At 39.8% G+C, this 19766-nt stretch overlaps 1 protein-coding gene across 2 annotated transcripts in view; it reads left to right on the top strand.

Moving 5' to 3' along the window:
* Positions 1-19766, top strand: part of ralgapa2 (Ral GTPase activating protein catalytic subunit alpha 2) — a 105468-nt gene that overhangs the window by 38979 nt on the left and 46723 nt on the right. For both annotated transcript variants that reach the window (XM_034675644.1, XM_034675645.1), the window contains exons 9-24: positions 846-1054; positions 1309-1548; positions 1791-1973; positions 2307-2441; positions 2548-2696; positions 2833-2944; positions 3275-3512; positions 4959-5138; positions 10249-10368; positions 12426-12511; positions 12612-12702; positions 12812-12985; positions 14393-14572; positions 15263-15456; positions 16034-16132; positions 16675-16830. In XM_034675644.1, the coding sequence (XP_034531535.1) occupies positions 846-1054; positions 1309-1548; positions 1791-1973; positions 2307-2441; positions 2548-2696; positions 2833-2944; positions 3275-3512; positions 4959-5138; positions 10249-10368; positions 12426-12511; positions 12612-12702; positions 12812-12985; positions 14393-14572; positions 15263-15456; positions 16034-16132; positions 16675-16830 (2546 nt within the window). The remainder of the gene's footprint in view (positions 1-845; positions 1055-1308; positions 1549-1790; positions 1974-2306; positions 2442-2547; positions 2697-2832; positions 2945-3274; positions 3513-4958; positions 5139-10248; positions 10369-12425; positions 12512-12611; positions 12703-12811; positions 12986-14392; positions 14573-15262; positions 15457-16033; positions 16133-16674; positions 16831-19766) is intronic.

The raw sequence follows: 19766 nt of genomic DNA, 5'->3' as shown, positions 1-19766 counted from the left end.
CCAAGCACCCTGACTGACACACTGTCTTTATCAATCAATCAATTAACCTTTATTTGTATAGCGCCAAATCACAACAAACTTTATCTTACCCGTACTCTATGTTAAATGATTAACAAAGACCCAACATCAAGACAGGATAAGATCCAGTCCCCTCTTACTGACAGGACTCGATCTTATCTCATCTTAATCCACCATGAGCATTGCAGCTCGCATTATTTAGCTAGTTACAGCGGCAAATAAAAACGTCCTTTTTTTAGGCAGAAACCTTGAGCAGAACCAGACTCATGTTAGACAGCCATCTGCCATGGCCAAGTTGGGGTTGGAAAGAGGGATAGAGGAGAATAAGAGAGAGAAAGTAATGATAGTGATGAGACGGCTAGTAGTAGTAGGAGTAGTAGTAGTAGAAGCAGCTGTTGCCGCTGGAGTTCAGCAGCTCCGTTGCAGCTATAGTCTGGAACGTCCACAGCTGCAGGTCATCTACCTCAGCAACTTAGATCTGTCTCAGGAGCAATGCGAGGAGTTCAATTTTGGCTAGACTTTTTAACAGCAAATATAAAACACATTTCCTTTAATATTCTGTTTTCTATAGGGTACTTAAAAAGATAGCTTGAAGTCTTTCTCTGAAACATTTACGATACTGAGACAGCTTTGTGTTCACCTGCAAACTATTAATATTCTGATTGACACATGCGAGTAGAGCAAGTTACTTTTAGATGCTTTATAATTGAGTGAACTCATTTTTTGTAACACCTTAATCTTGTTCCCATTGCTTTTCTTCTCATGTTCTTTTTCAATCCTCTTCCTCTTTTTCTTTCACCCTTCATCCCATTGTTCCATTCAATCAGACCTACCCCATCACAGACCAAAACCCTTGTATGTGCCAGTGACACGGAACAATGAAAGCACCTTCTGTACCAGGGACCAGTACCTGGCACCCCGTGTGGCCTTCATCACCTGGCTTGTCACCTTCTTCCTGGAGAAGAAGTATGTCAGCAGTGCTGCCATGGCGCAGAGCGCAAAGAACGGCACCGAGGTCATTCCCAAACTCATCCAGGTGAGCATAACGCTGTGGATTTCTCTGCTTGTCATTACTACTACTTGATTTAAAATACATAATACATATTGAGAATATTTTACCATAATGATCAATACAGTTGTTTATTCCCCTTAGAATTGGCCATAAACACAGTTAACTGAGTAAGGAATTTTCAGTCAGTGAGGCTAGCAACTAATTATCTTACAGTGTGATATCAACCTCATAGCATACCAAGTCACTATCAACTCTCACTGTGTCTCCTTGGTGCCCAGACTGTCACTGCAGGCAGTAGCAGCCAGGAAAAGGATAAGACATCAGATGGGGATCCCAATGGGCCAGCGGGGGAGCCTGAGAAGAGCCACTCCAACAGCAGCACACTGTCAGATCGACGGCCAAGTGATTCCAGTTTGTGTAGCATCGAGGAGGAGCACCGCTATGTCTATGACATGGTGCATGCCATCCTGCTTTCCACCAGGGACAATGTGAATTTTGTCAATGAGGTCTTCCATCAGGTACACTGGGATGCCAAAGCAATTTCTTTATTTGTTATTGTAAAGTTTAGTTACATCGCTTATCTTCAGAATCATGACAAGAATGCAGACTGGATGCTGACACAATAATAGCATGTACTCTGTCGCCCTCTACTGGCCATTTGTTAGCACTACTTAAAACCCTTCCTACTACCAGGATGCCTTCTTTACTGTCAATAATACTGCAATGGGTCAGACTTTAAGTTCATATTCTCGCTCCTTAGGCCTTCCTGCTACCGTCTTGTGAGGCATCAGCAACCAGGAAGGTGATCAAAGTGTACAGGAAGTGGATTCTTCAGGAGAAGCCCAGCTTCATGACAGAGCCTGAGAAACATGCCAGGATGGATGAAGTGGACGACAGCTCTAGACAGATTCTTAACACGGAGATCAACAGCATGCATGTAAAGGTGAGGCTTGTACTCGACAATACACCTTTTAAATATTACCAAGGAACACATTTGAGGTGACTTTAATCAAAAAACGGTAACGTATTGGGTTTCTTTTTAATTACTTAAAAACAAATGTATTATCTATTTGTTACAAGTTGTGATCTAGATTTAAATTTCAGTGATATATGTTGATGTAACATGGTTGGCAAATGAATCAGACCCTACTAAGGGATCTCAATAGAGCATAAACAGTCATGTTAAGATCTTAATGTGTCCTTTACAATAAAAATAAGACCCTTTATATCTTAAATATAGTGTCTCAGTTGACTGACCTGCCCTTTCCTCCACCAGACAATAGAGAGTCATGGCCACAAGCGGTCCTCCAGCTGGGGAAGGACTTACTCGTTCAGTAGCGCCATCAGTCGGGGATTTCTCACAGAGGAGGCGAACAGGGATGTCAAGGCTGGTATCCAGCCTACACTACAGGTCTGGTTCAATATTAAAAGTGGTATTTTTGTGTACTTATCACTTTAATGTACACTGTGCCCTACTTACTTTGTATTTCTGTCTGTTTGTGTGATTGTATTTGTAGGTGTTCCTGACCAATTCATCCAATGTGTTCCTGCTGGAGCCATGCCAGGATGTTCCTAAACTCCTGGATAACCAGGTTGAAGTGTGCAAGGGTGTTCTCAGCATCTACAGGCACATGATCATGGAGCACACCATGAACACACAGACATGGTCAGTTAGAGATGCTTATACACATTGAAGATTATTTCAGCTACCGTAATGCATCTGATATTGATCTTCAAATAATTCTCAATCACTACCATTTCCCATTTTTTGACGCTTGTTATTTACTGTCTGTGACCTACAGGGAGCAGTTGCTGCAGGTATTGCTGAGGATTACAGAGGCAGTGATGAAGAGGCCACAGGAAAACCAAAGAAAAGACAGCTTTGCTGAAAGTTTAGCCTCTATACTCTTCAGGGTATGTCTACTTTTTTCAACAAGTGATTTAATGTTTTGTTTTGTTTTTAAGGGGAGAGAGTGAGTGTGGGTTTATCATCATACTAACCCAAAGTAGTCTGTATAGTATGCTGTGATTACATAATTCTTGATGAGTAACCACAGGGGCAGGTGTGTGCGTGCATGTGTCTAAAATGTACTAGGTGTTGACACAAAGTCAAAGAGACATCACACAAATTAGATGCATCAGTGTGAGAATTGTGCTGCCACATCATATCAGAGTCTGGTATTCATCGCTGCAAATCTGTCAGTCAGAACTAATTCCTTGCTCCTTGTCTCATCTTGCATGCAGACCATCATTGTGGCATGGGTGCGGGCCAACCTTTGCGTATTTATCTCCCGGGAGCTATGGGACGAGCTGCTGGCAGTGCTGTCCTCTCTTACCTGCTGGGAGGAGCTGGTGACAGAGTGGGCCAGCATCATGGACTCGCTGACGGCTGTGCTGGCACGCTCAGTTTATGGCCTGGACATGGCCAACCTGCCTCTGGACAAACTCAGTGAACAGAAGGAGAAGAAGCAGAGAGGACGTGGTGAGAAATGGGAGAAGAAATTGAGATGTTTAAATTTTTCACTGAAAAAAAGGTTTAAATTGATTTCTTGAAAGGTTCTAGTCAATCTATCAATCTGTATTTGTAAAACACCAAATCACAACAAATGTTATCTCAAGATGCTTTTACAACATAGCTGGTCTAGACTGTACTCTATGTTAAATGATTAACAAAGACCCAACTTCAAGACCCCCTCTTACTGAAAGAGAGAGACAGTAAGTGATAGGGAGGTTGGGAGGAGAGGGGTGAGAAGTGTGCCATTTCCCCCGACAGTCTAAGCCTATAGCAGCATAACTAAGAGCTGGTCAAAGCCTGACCCAGCTCTAACTATAAGCTTTATCAAAAAAGAAAGTTTTAAGCCTAATCTTAAAAGTAGAGAAGGTGTCTGCCTCCCGGACCCTAACAGGTAAATGATTCCAAAGGAGAGGGGCCTGATAAGTTGCATTTTGGGTAAAGCAAGGCTTCTACCTCAAGAATTTGAGTGGGTAAAAGCAACATGTAAAGCCTTTTTATGGTCTAATTTTCCATTAGGTGTATATTACCTGAATCAGTTAAAATAAAGTAGATCAATTATCTGCACATATATGAAAGTGTCTGTCAGAGCACTCTATATTAATGTTGGAGCGGCAGTAGCTTAGTCTGTAGAGACTTGGCTTGCAAACCTGAGGGTTGCGGCTTCAAGTCCTGGTATGGACCAAGTTTGGAAATTGGGCTGGCCCTTGACCAAGACACTGAACCCCCAACTGCTCAAGGGGCTTATCAATGTGCAAGCCCCCTAACTCTGACTTCTATCCATGAATGCATTTCAATAGGATTCTGTTTGTGCATGTGTTTATTTCAGTCTGTGTGTCTGTAGCATAATCATAATTGTATGTGTAGCGTCCTTAACAGATGCAAAGTGTTGACAATTAACTTACAGTGATAAAAAAATCTGAAAAAAATTGTTAATAAAATAATAAATGTGAAAAAATAAATTAATAAAAAATAAGATAATGTATTATATTATGTACATTTTATAAATTGCCATTTTAGACATGTGGGGCTTTGACTGCGGGCTAATCAAAATGCATGTGACTTACCAACTTCCCCAGATTCATCCTTTGAGTTTCCTTCAGTCTGCATAGAGTGCTTTTTGATCCTACCACTGGTGGTCACAAACGTTTTTTAAAAAGTATGATCATTCACATTACTGCACAGAAGATCTTTATCTACGTGCTCAACAATGAGCTCATGCTAGGTTAGCTAATATACGTTCTATGTAAACACAGATGCTCACAGATTCTAAAACTGTGTATAAATATGAAGTTTATAGAATATCACTACGCTAATCATTGATTATTCTTTTTTTTATTCCAGCTCCTCTGTGTTACTCGATGCTCTGCTTGCTATTCTAAACCTTGGTTATCAGAAAGTGTTTTCTTCTTGCAGGAGTGATCCAGGACTCTCAGAAGGCGGCAGCTGTAGCACGTTCTTTCTCACTGAGTTGGAGGAACCAAGGGGATCAGGGTGGGCCCGGAGTTCAGGAGCCCATGAGAATTCGTTCCGCCACTACGTCAGGAGCTCCTGGTGTAGAGAAAGCCCGTAACAACGTCCGGCAGAAGGCCTCCGGTAAGAACATGTAATATTTTTCATAACAGCATTGTTGCTGTATGTCCCCATTCTCAAAATAAAATACAAAGGGATGGATTGATAAGACAGTCAGCACATATATACTAATCTATGTTCATGCTGTGTTAATCTTCTGGCTTTGTGTAAGCCAACATCACAGTGCTGATAAGCCTCAGGAGCACAGGGTTTATCAGATGTATTGACCGTGTGTGTAAGCCTTCAGACAGGTCCATGTGTACGCAAGCCCAGGTGTCACTGAAAGGCCCAACACTAAAGACAAAGAGGCCAGCAGATGGTCCCCATTGTTCCCCTAACATGTCACTGGCCAATGTCAACATGTTTCTATGTCAGCTCGATCGCAGGCATACAGCACAATCCCCCCTGATGACATGTCAAAGGCCAGTTTTGGACATTCATTGTCATTAGCTCAATTCAGACACTGCAAACCTTCCTTATCTGATGAGAATGTGGCAGGCTAATTATAAGTTTAGCTGAAAGGCAGTTGAGGAGTAACTAGCTGCAGTGCCTGTCTTTCTGGTCTTAATTTTGTCTAGACAGAATCTTAATGTGGAGGAGAAAAGACGCAGATGAACCCATAGCATTCCGTGCCCTCCTGTCCTTCCAATTACCACCAACATACTAAAATGACGAGGTTGTTGAGCTCGGAGCAGATGTATTTGTCTCAGAAGGATGAAGTCTTAGAAGGGGTTTGTGTGCAATTCTGTGTGTGTTTGCTGACTACATAGATTATGTGTCTCATGTGCATGTTAATGCACCTATTCTATTAGTCTGTTTATTTGTATCTGTATGCAAGCAAAGATGGACATTAAACACTACCGCTTCAAATTCCCTTCCCTTTCTTTGGCCTAATTGGATTCCTCCCCCATTGATCTTCAAAGGCCCGACAGCCCTCCTCCCTACTCCTCAAGAAAAGCCCACACATCAATTGCACTGCAGTTTTTTGATAGTTTCATTAAGAGTGTAATTAATGCTCATTAATATGCATAAATGGGAAGCAGTGGCGAGCTGCAGCAGAGACCATGTATCTCTCTCTTTCTGAAAGGCATAATTAAAGTGTGCTGAAAACAGAGAATAGAACTGTCCTCTTTCATTGCTCTCTTTGAGATTAAGTCTGAAGTGCCAGCACGATACAATGGCACTGCCTCAGCATTGAGAACTGTCAAAACTTGGCTGTACTTGTGCATGCAAATACAAACTAATATTGTTATGAACTCTTGTCTAAGGAAAGCAGCTGAGTATTTCATTATGGTACTCATTAATGTTCTCCAACTACAAAGAGCCAGTTGAACATGCTCTCACTTTGCCATATGCGTGTGGTTATCAGGTATAAATGAAATAATTAGTGTCTAAATTGTAATTAATAAGACAAAATCATTTTTAAGGAATTACGATCAGATATTGTAGGTTTGCCTGTATGCAGTAAATTTTTCCAATGTCTTGTTATACCTTCCAATAAAAGATTTGTATTTAAACACAACATCCTCCAAGAATACAATTTCAATATGAAAACTTAACACAGTGTGTGTATCAAAGCACAGGAAATTGATGTGATAGGTACATTAGATTTGGTAACTACTTCAAATAAGTGTCATTACTGCTGTTATGACTTCTTTTAATTTGATAATCAATCAGTCCATCTCTTTGTATAGCGCCAAATCACAACAAAGGTTATCTCAAGACGCTTTTACAAACATAGAGGTCTAGACCATACTCTATGTGAAATTATCAACAAAGACCCAACATCAAGACAGGATACGATCCAGTCCCCTCTTACTGACAGGACTCAACCATATCCCAATGCTCATTAGCATTGCACATTTCAGTATTTATTTAGTTACTGCGGCAAGGAAAAATTTCCTTTTAACAGGCAGAAACCTCGAGCAGAACCCGACTCATGTTAGACAGCCATCTGCCTTGACCAATAAGTTTAATACATTTAATCGTTTTTTTATTGCCTTTTTTTGTGTGAATGCACATGGACCTAGAAGTCAACACCAGTCCAGTTCTAAGCCTGTCTAATGTGTTGGATTACTAGACCATGTTACTGACTTAAACAACCAAAATTCATTTTTCCGGGATATACCACTATTTCCTAGTTTTTAATGAATTAAAGTCCATCTAGCTAACTAGCGAGCATACTATTATGTCAGGGTTTTTTTCTGGGTCACAATGAAGCAGAGGTGATACCTACCTATCAAATTCAAAAAAACATAAAGCTAACTTGTGTAATCAAGTCGCTACAAAAAACTTGGCTTACAAAAATAGATTGTGCCGTAGTGGGTCGGGGGGTGGGGGTCCAAGGGGTTAATTACAGCTATTTTGACTGTCAAGCACTTTATTTCCATGTATTCCAGTCAATTTTTATGCACAAATTTATCACGTAGTAATTATATATTTTTGTCACTTCATTGAGTCTATTTATTTTTCTAGTAAGATTGAGGTGCCATTACTTACACCATAGTCCAATAATGCTCATGAAAGACAGAGAGAGATGTCCTCTTACCTTGCAGAGTCGTGAATTATCCAGATTTCCATGTGATAAGAGCATACACTCTTGATTTGTGTTTTTATTGTAGTTTGAAAAAAAATGTTTTATGACTGTACCACTTTGTAGATATAAGCCTATTTCAGTACCACTCCCAGGTCTTGAAAACACTTGTAGATCTGTTTACATGACCTGTTGAACAACTCCTGACTGTGAATATGACTCCCCGTTGTCTCTTTTCCCCTTTGTGACCAATATTTATGGCAATAGCATGCTTATGTTTGTTTATTATCAATATGTAATTATCTATATGTCTGTGAAGGTTCCTACTCCCCAGGTCATTTTAATTTAAAGCTTGATGAGAAAAGGCAACTGGAAAGGCTTCTTCAGTCCTAGAAGCCTTTTGGAAGAGAGGTGAAACATCTTCAAGAAATTCTATCAGAGAAAAGAACTGGACTTGGTAGATTTTCTTGAGGACATTTCACCTCTCCTTCGAAGGACTTGTTCAGTTAGAACTCAAGAAGCCTTTCGGGGAAGAGGTTAAACATATTCAAGAAATCCTACCAAGTCCAGTTGCCTTTTCTGATCATCTACAATACCTCAGCTTGTCAGAGCTTTTCAATAACATGCTCCAATCAGAGTGCTTTATGTTAGATAAATAATAATTAAACATATTATGCTCTGACAGTGCCATAAAGAGAGAGAGAAAGAGACTGATAGCATTTGCATATTGATATAAGTGCAGGCTGGAGTCTCTGGAGCAGCGAAAAACTGTGACAGCTGTCTCAAATGAACGATTCATCTGCAGGTGAAACGTGCATTCAGAGACCTGCGTAATTAGTTTTCATACAAAATCCATAGTAGGAATGTCCTTGCTCTTAGAAGCTACAGTCTCTACGAAAAACATTCTACTTTTCTTCCCCTTGGGCAGGTATGGCAGGGTCTTTTCTGGGGCACAGCACTGATTCTGATACAGCAATGCTACCATAATAGTAACACTGTAATTGCTATTAAAATGACAAATGTAGTGAGCGATGTCCTTGGGAAACACCCTTCAAACTCTGACAAGTGCAGGGGCGGCATGAAACTAGGCAGAGGTTCCACCTTAAAATGTATTATGCAGGAAAAAAATCTGGTGGTCAGCATATCAGCTGCAACTCCTGAAAAGTCATTGTAAATGAATCATCTCCAAGAAGCCAGTTTGCAACCTTTTATTCTCACTGTACTGAATTGGCAGTTTCACTGGCTTCAAGCAGAGTTTTATTTTCAATCAATCAATCTTTATTTATATAGCACCAAATCACAACAAATGTTATCTCAATACGCTGAAACAAACAGCAGATCTAGACTATACTCTATGTTGAACTATTAACAAAGACCCAACATCAAGCCAGGTTATGATCCAGTCCCCTCTTAATACAGGATTCAGTCTTTTCTCATCTTAATCCACCATGAGCATTGCACCTTGCAGTATTTAGCTAGTTACAGCAGCAAAGGAAAACTTCCTTTTAACAGGCAGAAACCTTGAGCAGAACCAGACTCATGTTGGACAGCCATCTGCCTCGACCAACCAGCTATATATTGACCAAAATATGCCATTTCCCAATACTTCTCTCAGTCTTTCACTATGTGGGCAATCAATGGAAAGAAGGCTGTGGTTTCAACTTCCAGGAACAAGAAAGCAAACAATATCCTTTTAACAGGCAGAAACCTTGAGCAGAACCAGACTCATGTTAGACAACCATCTGCCTTGACTGAGTTGGGGTTGGAAAGAGGGATAGAGGAGATTAAGAGAGAGAGAGATGGTGATTTTAAGTCTTGTATGAACCTTTTTTTCCTCAGAGCATCAGTTGTATTCCTTGTGTTTTTGTTTTTTTGGTGTCTGTTTTACTGAACACTGTATTGACTTTGTTAAGGTCAAAAGCTACTTCAGCTCTGCCATGCTCTGTACTTTGCCTTAATTGAATACTGTCTTCTTCCCTCTACCTCTTTTTCTGTTTCCACTTCTTTGTTCTCTTCTGTCTTTGTTCCCTGATGGAAGCTAAGCGAAGCCAGTCAATCAGCAACTGTGTTCATCTATACGAGGCTTTGCCCACTACTAAAAGCGTTCCTATGCTGCTCCACACTGTGAGCTCTTTCTTGCCTGGTATCTCTTCTGGTAACTCTGCTTGCTCTCACAGACTCTCAGGTAAAGTGTTTTCTGAGAGCTGCATGTTTGTTTGTGTGTTTGTGATCTCCGCCCTTCTTCTCCATCCATCCATCCGTCACTGTCTGTTATATTCAACCTCTCACAGCTGTCTGTTGGGATGGACTTGGAGCAGAGAGGTTCATGTTTATCTGGAAATGAAGACTTTCTTGAACACATTTATTTGGAAATGGGAAAACCATTTAGGCACCCCTGCATTTGATAGGAGTATGGTCATAACAGTAGTTTCCCTGCATCATTACTGCATGTGTGCATGTCAGAATTTCCACCTATGTTTTAACAAATGTCAAAACAATTTCCCTTACACAGTGTCTTCCAGTCACTTAACAAAAAATTGCATTTTTTTTTTTTGTTGTTGAACTGTCCAATCATGTGTTTTATATTCTTCTGTCTGTCAGATGTTGAAGAGTGTCAGCTGTCAGAATGTGGGGGAGAGGAGGAGCTTGGCGGGGAAAGTCCTCTACCACGTAGCAGCAGCACCTCAGACATCACGCATCAAGTGTCGGACACTTTACCAGGTACAATCTGAGGCCCTCCTTGTGACATCTTTGATATATATGTCAGTATGAATAAACAAGATTTACTATCCTTTATTTTAACTACCAACATTAGGTTATCATACAGATGTTATATATGTATGTCATTTATTTTACTTTAAAAGGTAACACTCTGCTGCAAAATAAAGGCTACATTTTCTTAGCTTCAATCTTTCAGGACTCAAAAAGAAGATGTTAGTCCAAGGTCCCATTATAATGTACTGATGGTTTACATTACAATGCAAAGAAAGCTACTACCCTGTTAAATCCCAGCGACAGTAACAAATAGGTTGAGGGAGGGTTACTTTTCAAAGTTGTGTTTTTGGGCATTTTTGCCTTTATTGGATTGGAAAGCTGGAGAGAGACAGGTAAAGTGGGGACTAGAGAATAGGGGAAGACATGCAGCAAATAGTAGAGGCCGGGAGCCAAACCTGCTACCGCTACCACAAGGCCAACAGCGCCCCACAAATTGATAAATACAACCTATGGCAGCTGTGATACAGATAATGACTAATAATGGTTTAAGATTTAAGCATGTCCTATCAAATATCATGGCGGGGGCATGGTCACCCCTTGGTATCCCCTGAATCCACCTTTTTGTCACCTTCGACTAGACACACGCTGTGGCTAGTACAGCTTTGCTCCTTACAATTTCTTCATGCCTTTGTCTGATATTTTTATAACACTGATCAGCAGCACGTGTTATAAAGATGCTCCAAAAAACATAGCTCGCATTTTTCAATATTTCATCTGACGTCCCGTTATCACAACAGGTGATTTGTGTGTTGAAGAGGCTTGGTAACATCAATCAAAACTACAGCAACGAGCTGCAGAGCACGGGACGTACTGAGAGATGTGTGTCTTTGTCTCTCTTATCACTTGCAGCACTTGCAGATAACACAGTCAAATTGCTTAGTCCTGTTGTCAATATAACAGTGTACTCTGAAGGGACGTTCTGATGTAAACTATGGTTAAAGTTTTGGTGGCAGTTATTGTAAATTGTAAGTTACACCTTAGTGTATGTAGAAGATTGATTGCAAGAGACTGAACAAGATTCACATTTACGCTTTTACTTTAATTTGTTGCCTCCCAACTCCTCCACCACGCAGCCTCACTCCTCTTCCTCCTCTTCTCTCTGGCTGTTGACCCAGTTAAATTCCTTGTCCTTCCATTGTCAGACATTGTAACATTGTGTTGTGCTCCGGCTATATATATATACTTGCCAGTTGATGGTTCATGAGATGCACTTTTGACTTATGCGATGAACTAATGCCTAAATGTTGTGGAGGGTGAGACTATTCAACAGAGACCCATTATAATACATTTTGATTAACATGACATAAGCACTTGATAATGTAGGAAACAGCAGAGAATTGTCATCATTTGCATGGATGAACCAAAGCATTTGCAACTTGCTCAAAGAAATGAGAAACTGCTTTTTTGATGTGCACAAGTGACGCAATGATGTGAAGATTGAACAAGTAGTTTTAAGAATTTCAATTCTGATCTGAGAAATGTACCAAAGGGACTGAGAAAAACTGTAAACATTATTCACAACATATGCACATGGTTAAGGAGCAGGGGCAGATCATTCACTGAAAAGTCAAGCTTGAGTACCCGTCTCTGGTAAATGTGAAATAAAACAGTCATAAAAATCACCACCTCCTTTTATTTCTCACCAGGAATACCTTGATTGAATGTTTTGCTCCTCTAAAAGGAAAGGATAAGAATTGTGGTTTATCTATTGTTTATCTTGTTATCAGTTTTATTAGTTTATTTGACTGAGATCATGCTTCTTGAACAGAAAAAAATCAAATGAGATTGATAAACAATTTTCATATGTTGCCCTGATTTAAACCAGATGATAAACAGTCACTCTAAAATAATGCTTGTTTATCCAGTGACCTCAAAGACAGACCCCTTTTGTCTTAAATGTTCTGATAAAATAAATAAGATAAGCATTTTATATTGGGATAAAAAGAATGATGCAAGTTGCTGTGTGATAAATTAATTATTCTTTTTCTATTTTTTCCCCTCAGCCCAGAAAATAGAGTACTCCCCTTCTTCGTGTGGCTCTGAGAGCAGGACATCTGAGGGAAGGAGAGAGAGTACCGAGCCACCAGTGGTGAGGAGAATCATTTTGTGCTTCTATGTAACTTTAAACTAATATTACAGGATTTCCTGTACCACTGTCTCTTCTTTAATGTTTGTGTCTGTATTCTCAGATCATAATCCGGCAGAGCAGCAGTCCAGCTGAGACGGAATGCAATTCTGAGGGACATACAAACTACACTAGACCCAAACTCAGAGAGAAAAGTAACACAAGTCATCACTTTTTTCATGTTATTATCACTGTGATATCCGCAGAACCGTCATCTTAAACTTTATATTTTATTTATCCATCACTTTCATCCACCTTTTGAAGGCGAGAGTATAAGCAGCGAGACGTCCAACGGCTACCTCAATGAAGCTGAGGTTACCTGGCAGGCCTTTGATGAGGAAGCCGATACTCAATCAACTCAGTCGGCCCACATGGACGTGACAGCTGACCCCCAGAGCCAAGGGAGCTTACTTCTCAGCCACAATGAGGCTCTTGCAGGTATAAGAACTGTTAAAAACTCACCCCAAGCATTAGCTTCTGAGCTATTTTGACTGTGTTTTTATTCCAGATCATATGTATTCCAGAAACAATCAACAACAGTTGAGGAGACATCAGTTTTCCATAATTTGTAAATTGGTCTGTTGTGATAAGGTGCAGGATTATTACACGTTTAAGTCAAGCCCTGTTGGCCAAAAAGGAGGTCATAAAAGCTCTGCATAATGTTTTGATATCTGTCATCTAATGCTTTTATAAAGTGTTATCATTATTGTCATTAATATTATTTTTATTTATATAAAATTGTTATTATTAGTAGTAGTAGTAGTAGAAGTAGTAGAAGTAGTGGTAGTAGTAGTAGTAGTAGTAGTAGTAGTAGTAGTAGTATTATTATTATTATTATTATTATTATTATTATTATTAGATTCTAATTTTGTATTATTATCATCTTCATTATTATTATTAAATTATTATTTTTGGTATTATTACATTTATATTTTATTAGGTTATTATTATTATTATTATAATTATTATTATTGTTATTATTATTATATAAATAATAATTGCTATTGTTAATATTATCATTGTTATTATTATCATTATTATTATTATTATTACATTATTTTGGTATTATTATTACATTATTTTGATATTATTGTCATCATGTTGTTATTTTTATTATTATTATTATTATTTTATAAAAAATAATTGTTATTATTATTATCATTATTATTATTATAAAATTATTTTGGTATTATTATTATTATTATCATTATTATCATCATCATTATGACTTTTATTATTATTATTATAAAATTATTTTGGTATTATTATTATTATTATTATTATTATCATCATCATGACTTTTATTATTTTTATTATGATTATTATTAAACCGTAGAGCAAATCTTTACAAACACTCAGCACTAAGACTTTTTAAGAATTCAACGGCTCTGCAGGCTTAGCTAAGCTATGTATCATCTAGCTGGGTTTTGGTGCCTTCCATAACCATGGTCTTGATGGATAAGTCGTTGGCTGGCAGACTGTCACAGCAAGGAACTTAGACCTGCTTGCCAGAATCTGCTACTGTGTCTCTTTTGCCTGTTGCGTTGTGCTCACTTTGAAGAGAAAGTAAGGCCATGTCCTTCTGTTTGATGTGACAGAATATTTGTAAGTGGCAGTTACTTTTTAATTACTATAATATTCAAGATATTTCAAAATGGATATTATTCTGCTATCAAACGTTCCAGCTTTTCAGTTCTCCCTCCCTCCCCTCTCTCTCATCACTTTACCCTCCCTAGCCTTCTGTGTGAACTTTCTATGTGAACCTCATTGTGAAAATCATGAAGTTGTCACTCCTCCCCCATGCCCCCTTCCTCAAAGCCAGCTTTCCCCTTGTTGTTTTTTTAGGTCCTGAGTATCTCCATCCTCCCCACTCTGCACCCCCGTCCTACCACCACCACAACCACTACCACTACCCCCAGAACCCACCTGCTTCACCAGCCCTTCTGGTGCATACAGATTGCCCGCAGGACTGCCCCCTGGATGACAACATGCATCAGTCTGTCTTAAACATGCCACATCACTTGGGTACTGCTCCCCAGCTGCTACTCATCATCTATAGCATAGAACTCATCTGCCATTGACTCTACATGCTTTGTGTTTTCCAGCCTCACCTTGACTGTCTTTGCTTACATTGCACTTCGTTTCACCTTTGTCTTCTTTTTATTCATTCATTTTCCCTGACACTCTTGTTCAATTACTACATGGAATACATGAATTTGTCTCTTTTTTTTCATCCTGCTAAACATTTTGCTCAAAAGTTGCAAAATATTGGACTCACCTCTTTACGTTCCTCACATGCAATCTATTAGTTTCCCTCCTTTTCCTCCCCCTTCTTCTGCTGTCCACTAGATGGCAATGTCTGCTCACAAATCAACCTGAGTTGGCTGATGCATGTGACTTGTGCCTGGTTCCAAAAGTGTGACAAGTTTTATTAGACAGAGATCTTACTTGGGCACATTTGGAAAAAAATTCACAGGGAGCAAAAGGAATTGGTCAACAACTGCTCATACAATGACAGGAGGGGTTTACATTACTTTCATATACTACAAGTAAATCTGTTAATTATAACGCTTTATGAAAGTTGTGCATTTTTTGACTGATTCCTATAACCTCTATGTAATAGCATTTAATGTAGTTGTTACTGATGCAAACACATTTTAGGTGTTCATTTTCTCTCCCAAAAACTCCCAAAACCCTGTTTTTCTCACCTCGCAGATAGTAGTGAGTGTCTTGCTGATGATGTCAGCATCATAGCAGGTGGGACCCTGACTGGTTGGCATGCTGACTCTGCCTTTGTCCTGTGGAGGAGGATTCTGGGTATCATGGGAGATGTGAACATCATCCAATGCCCCAAAATCCACGCTAAGGTCTTTTCCTGTCTTTATGAGCTCTGGCACAAGCTGGCAAAGGTAAGGGGAAGGGGAAAACCATCAATTTGGTTCTGCTTGAGGTTTCTGCCTGTTAAAAGGAAGTTTTTTCCTTGCCGCTGTAACTATGTAAATACTGCAAAGTACAATGCTCATGGTGGATTAAGATGAGATAAGATCGAGTCCTGTCAGTAAGAGGAGACTGGATCTTATCCTGTCTTGATGTTGGGTCTTTGTTAATAATTTAACATTAACATGGAGTACGGTCTAGACCTGCTATGTTTGTAAAAGCATCTTGAGATAACGTTTGTTATTTGGCACTATAAAAATAAAATTGATTGATTGCCTGAATTTAAGGAGTTTATCTCAGATTAAGGAAAATTATACCCTGTTAATATATGTAACTTGCTGCAAAAGTCTGGGATACATTGACCCTACCCACTAACATAAAAGGGTGTGTTTCAGTGATCCGAGTGCCTATTGATCTAAGCTAACGGTATCCATGTAAATTGAAATAGTTGGCCGGTTCTGCTCTGTCTTACATACTAGATTAGAATACAAGATATAGAGATTATGCATGATGGTTATTTTAATTTATTCAATGAACATGTGCTTACAGATCCGGGACAATCTTGGGATCAGCGTGGACAACCAGTCCTCTCCTCCCCAGCCAGCCTTCATCCCCCCTCTTCGAATGCTGGCTTCCTGGCTTTTTAGGGTAACAAAAACAAAGACACAAAAGACAACAATCACAATAATTAAATACTGTGCACTTACAATCAATAATGTGCAGAGGTACTGAATGATAGATTGAAAATTTAGAGTAGTTTCAATGCTTTAATGTTATAGTATATGTTTGGATTAGCTAATGTACACAATATCTGGTAGGTGTTTCCCTAGGAAAAGCCTTTATGCTCAAGAGGGAATTGGATTAAAATTAATTAAATCAGAGTGACTTGTAGGCTTTAGCATGGAAAGAGGCTGTGGCTAAACATGCAATTAAATAAGCAGCATCTTATTGAACTATTTAAGGGACAAAAAAAAGTATCACATATTTAATGTAACATTATTAATGCAGAACAGCTCATCTGTTTGCATTACATTTTCAATGTCTACAGCCAATTCCAGTGGTGACAAGTTTCAGCCCAAAGAAAATCTCTTAATGTCCCTCATACATAACCTATAGATGTCAAACAAACAAGTTCTAGCATCTTCTTTATGGTACCAGACTCAGCGTCTCTTCTCTCCTCTCCTCTACAGGCCACCATGTTGCCTGCCGAGTACAAGGCTGGTAAGCTGCAGGCCTACAAGCTGATTTGTGAGATGATGACCAGGCACCAGGATGTGCTCCCCAACAGTGATTTCTTGGTGCACCTGTACCACATTATGCACAAGGGCATCACCAGTGACGACCAGGTATGGCCAGCAGGAGGCACCTTTAGGATGGCTGCCAGTTGCTTTGTTTTTTCACCACTAGATGGTACACTAGACAAGCTCTTGTGATGTACACACATTAGCCATGTGGAAAACAGGGAAGCTATGGCCTTAAGTTGAACATTTTGCCATTGTGTGACATGAAAGAGTGATTCCTAATCAATTATTAGTTATTGATGCAGATAGGCTATAATCTTGGCACATAAATGGGCTCAGTCAGTGGCACTTTTTTTTCTTTGCAGCTAATTAGAGGCAGAATGATAGCTGTTCCAGACAGGTGGAAGAATGAGGTTCATATAGGTGCTTTGGGTTGTAATTGTGTTGAGTCCTTGATTAAGGAAATTATTTTGAAAACCGTGTGCCAACCAGTGGTGATGAAGACCGCTTCTGTGTTTTGGCATTTTCAACCTCCTTCAGCCACACCCTTACTTGTTTTTAATTCTGGCCAGGCTCCATTTCTCCCAGACGAAGCTGAGTTAAGATGAATGGAGTCCCCAAAAACAAAGGAAGGGGATAAAAGTGTGTGTGGTTTGGGGGGTGTTTTGGATGCAAGTGTGTGTGTGTATATATGCCCTCCTGGCTTGGTCTCTATTGCGCCTTGGCAGTGCGACAAGCTTATTAGAATGTTTTCCATGTCGTTAAATAATGTTTTGAGCCCCTGCCGCGTATACGTGATTAATTAAGGATTGACGTCTGTCGCGCTCCGTTAGACTGACACGTCGGCCAGGGGCCCAGAGTAGGCTGGACTGCCTCCCTGCCTGCCTGCCTGCCTGTCTGTGTGTATGCAAGTGTGTGAAGGAGCGGGAGGGGAAACTGGGGAACGTAGTGGAGAGTAGAGCAATGAGGGGGGCACATTCAGGGACGAGGCAACATTCTCCAGCTTTTGTTGTGGCTCTGTATAATGCGTCGGGGGGCCAGAGCCAGGCTGGCCACTGAAGCATGCTCAAATTGGCCGGAGAAAAGAGTCCTCACGCCACACAATAGAGGACAGCCGCACGCCTGCTTAACATAAGAAAGTGGCTCTTACATCCCCCTCCTCCTTCCTCTCTGCCTTCACCCGAAACCCCCAACCAAGCAGAAAAAATAAAACAATATATATTTGCTTTCTGAATCTATCATACAAATACATATACATGTCTGTACATGTTTCTTTTTACTTTACTTATTTTTCATGCATTGATTTTTCTGTTAAATTAAAGAATAGTAACTGTCAGCCAAGTCTGGTCTGCAGATACTTTTTTATGATTGCTATAATGTAAATAAATTGCTGAACATTATGGTTGTTTTTTAGCTCAGACTTAAGCACACAGCCTTTATATTACTTTAGTGGATTCTAAACATGTGGAGCGTTTTCTTTGAACTACCTGCTCCTTAAGTCATAAATGCCTGCTTTAACCAACTGGGTTTATGGACAAAAAGGGGAGTCCCAGTGTAAACCATTTCCACTAAATTCAACTTAGCTTTGAGAAAATGACAGTTCCCTCCGAGGGATTCTCCTTCCAACTGACAGGCTGCCAAGGTCATGGCTATTGTCTTGATTGTTCGCTGGTCACTGCTCTCACAAAAGCTTGGCTGTAGCACAAAAGCAGTAATCTATCTAATAGGTCTACTGTCTGAGCTGCAGTAGTTAACAGCATATTTTGTTAAGTGTAGTGGAGTGTACACAACAAAGCATTTCTGCACATGCTGTTTAACATACAATACACTGGCTGACTTCTACTCTTGTGTTAGCACAAATTAGTTTTGTCATAAACATGTATTAGCATAGAAGATGTTGGGTACAAGGGCCTGTTATGTCTGTCACTGCAGAAGTGACGCCTTGTATAATTAATTTACAGCCAGATGAAATTGTGGCAGTTGACCCCTAAGTCACAAATGTGGTTGTTAATTGAACCTCCTACTTCATAGTTATGCAGGTGGGTTCTCTCTCTCATAACAGCCCTGTGAAGGGAAAACCCCAGATACTCACAGTGATAACAGTGGTGTTGAATTGCAACAGAAAATCTTCCCCATACTAAACTGGAAACATCCTGTAAACAAGACGAAAAAATGTGCGATGTTGCGCAGAGTGCTGTCATACCGAGCTGAACCCTATCACCCCAGGGACAAGCAGGTGGACAGCGTGTGCTTTCCTGGAGATGAGGCCAAATGAAAAGGCCTCTATTCAGAGTTACGTTAATGCACCTTTTGTTGATGCAGGGGCCATTCCTACTGCCAATACAGAGCCACACGCGGGGCTCAATTCCCATCTCTATACACACATCTCAAATCAGGTTCCCTCTACTTACACATACAATGGAAAACACTTTGTGTTCTACATTTGTGGCTTTCTCTAAAATGCTCACTTGAGGCAATCAAGCAACAGTTTGTTGCATGCTAATTACCTCTGACTGCACTGCACATTATGTTTCAGAGGTCAATTACCAACAAAATGAGGGTAAAATGGGCCCTCAGTCCTAAAGCTCTTCCCTGCAATTTTCCACATGTAGTGCATATTGTTGAGTTCTTACTTATTGCCCTTTGCCTGTTTATTTTATTCCTGTGTTTGCATCCCCTGTTTGCCAGTGCTTTGGGTAATTAATGTCAAAGATAGATAAATGTGTGCGTGTCGTGCGCATGTGTGTAAGATTGAGAGAGAAATTCTGTGCATCTGTTTTTTTCTATGGAGCTCTTTTGGTTCAGCTAAAGAGATCGCTAATGTTTGAACGGTCTGATTAACACAAGTTTATGGCCAGAAGGCAGGTGTTTCCATCTTGGACCTTGCCTTTGTGCACAAATGTACACACTCAGTATCAGATAAGAGTGAGGGCAATTTATCTTTTTTACAGAGTTGCTGCATTCTCATACCAATATTTGACCAACATAGATATTTGAAAAAAATATAGTTCAGTTGAATTTAATGAGATATTTTCTTTTTC

Source organism: Notolabrus celidotus, chromosome 22, assembly GCF_009762535.1.
Source record: "Notolabrus celidotus isolate fNotCel1 chromosome 22, fNotCel1.pri, whole genome shotgun sequence".
Taxonomy (NCBI): domain Eukaryota; kingdom Metazoa; phylum Chordata; class Actinopteri; order Labriformes; family Labridae; genus Notolabrus; species Notolabrus celidotus.
Note: the sequence above shows the minus strand (reverse complement) of the source record. Positions and strands in the feature narration are given on the sequence as shown.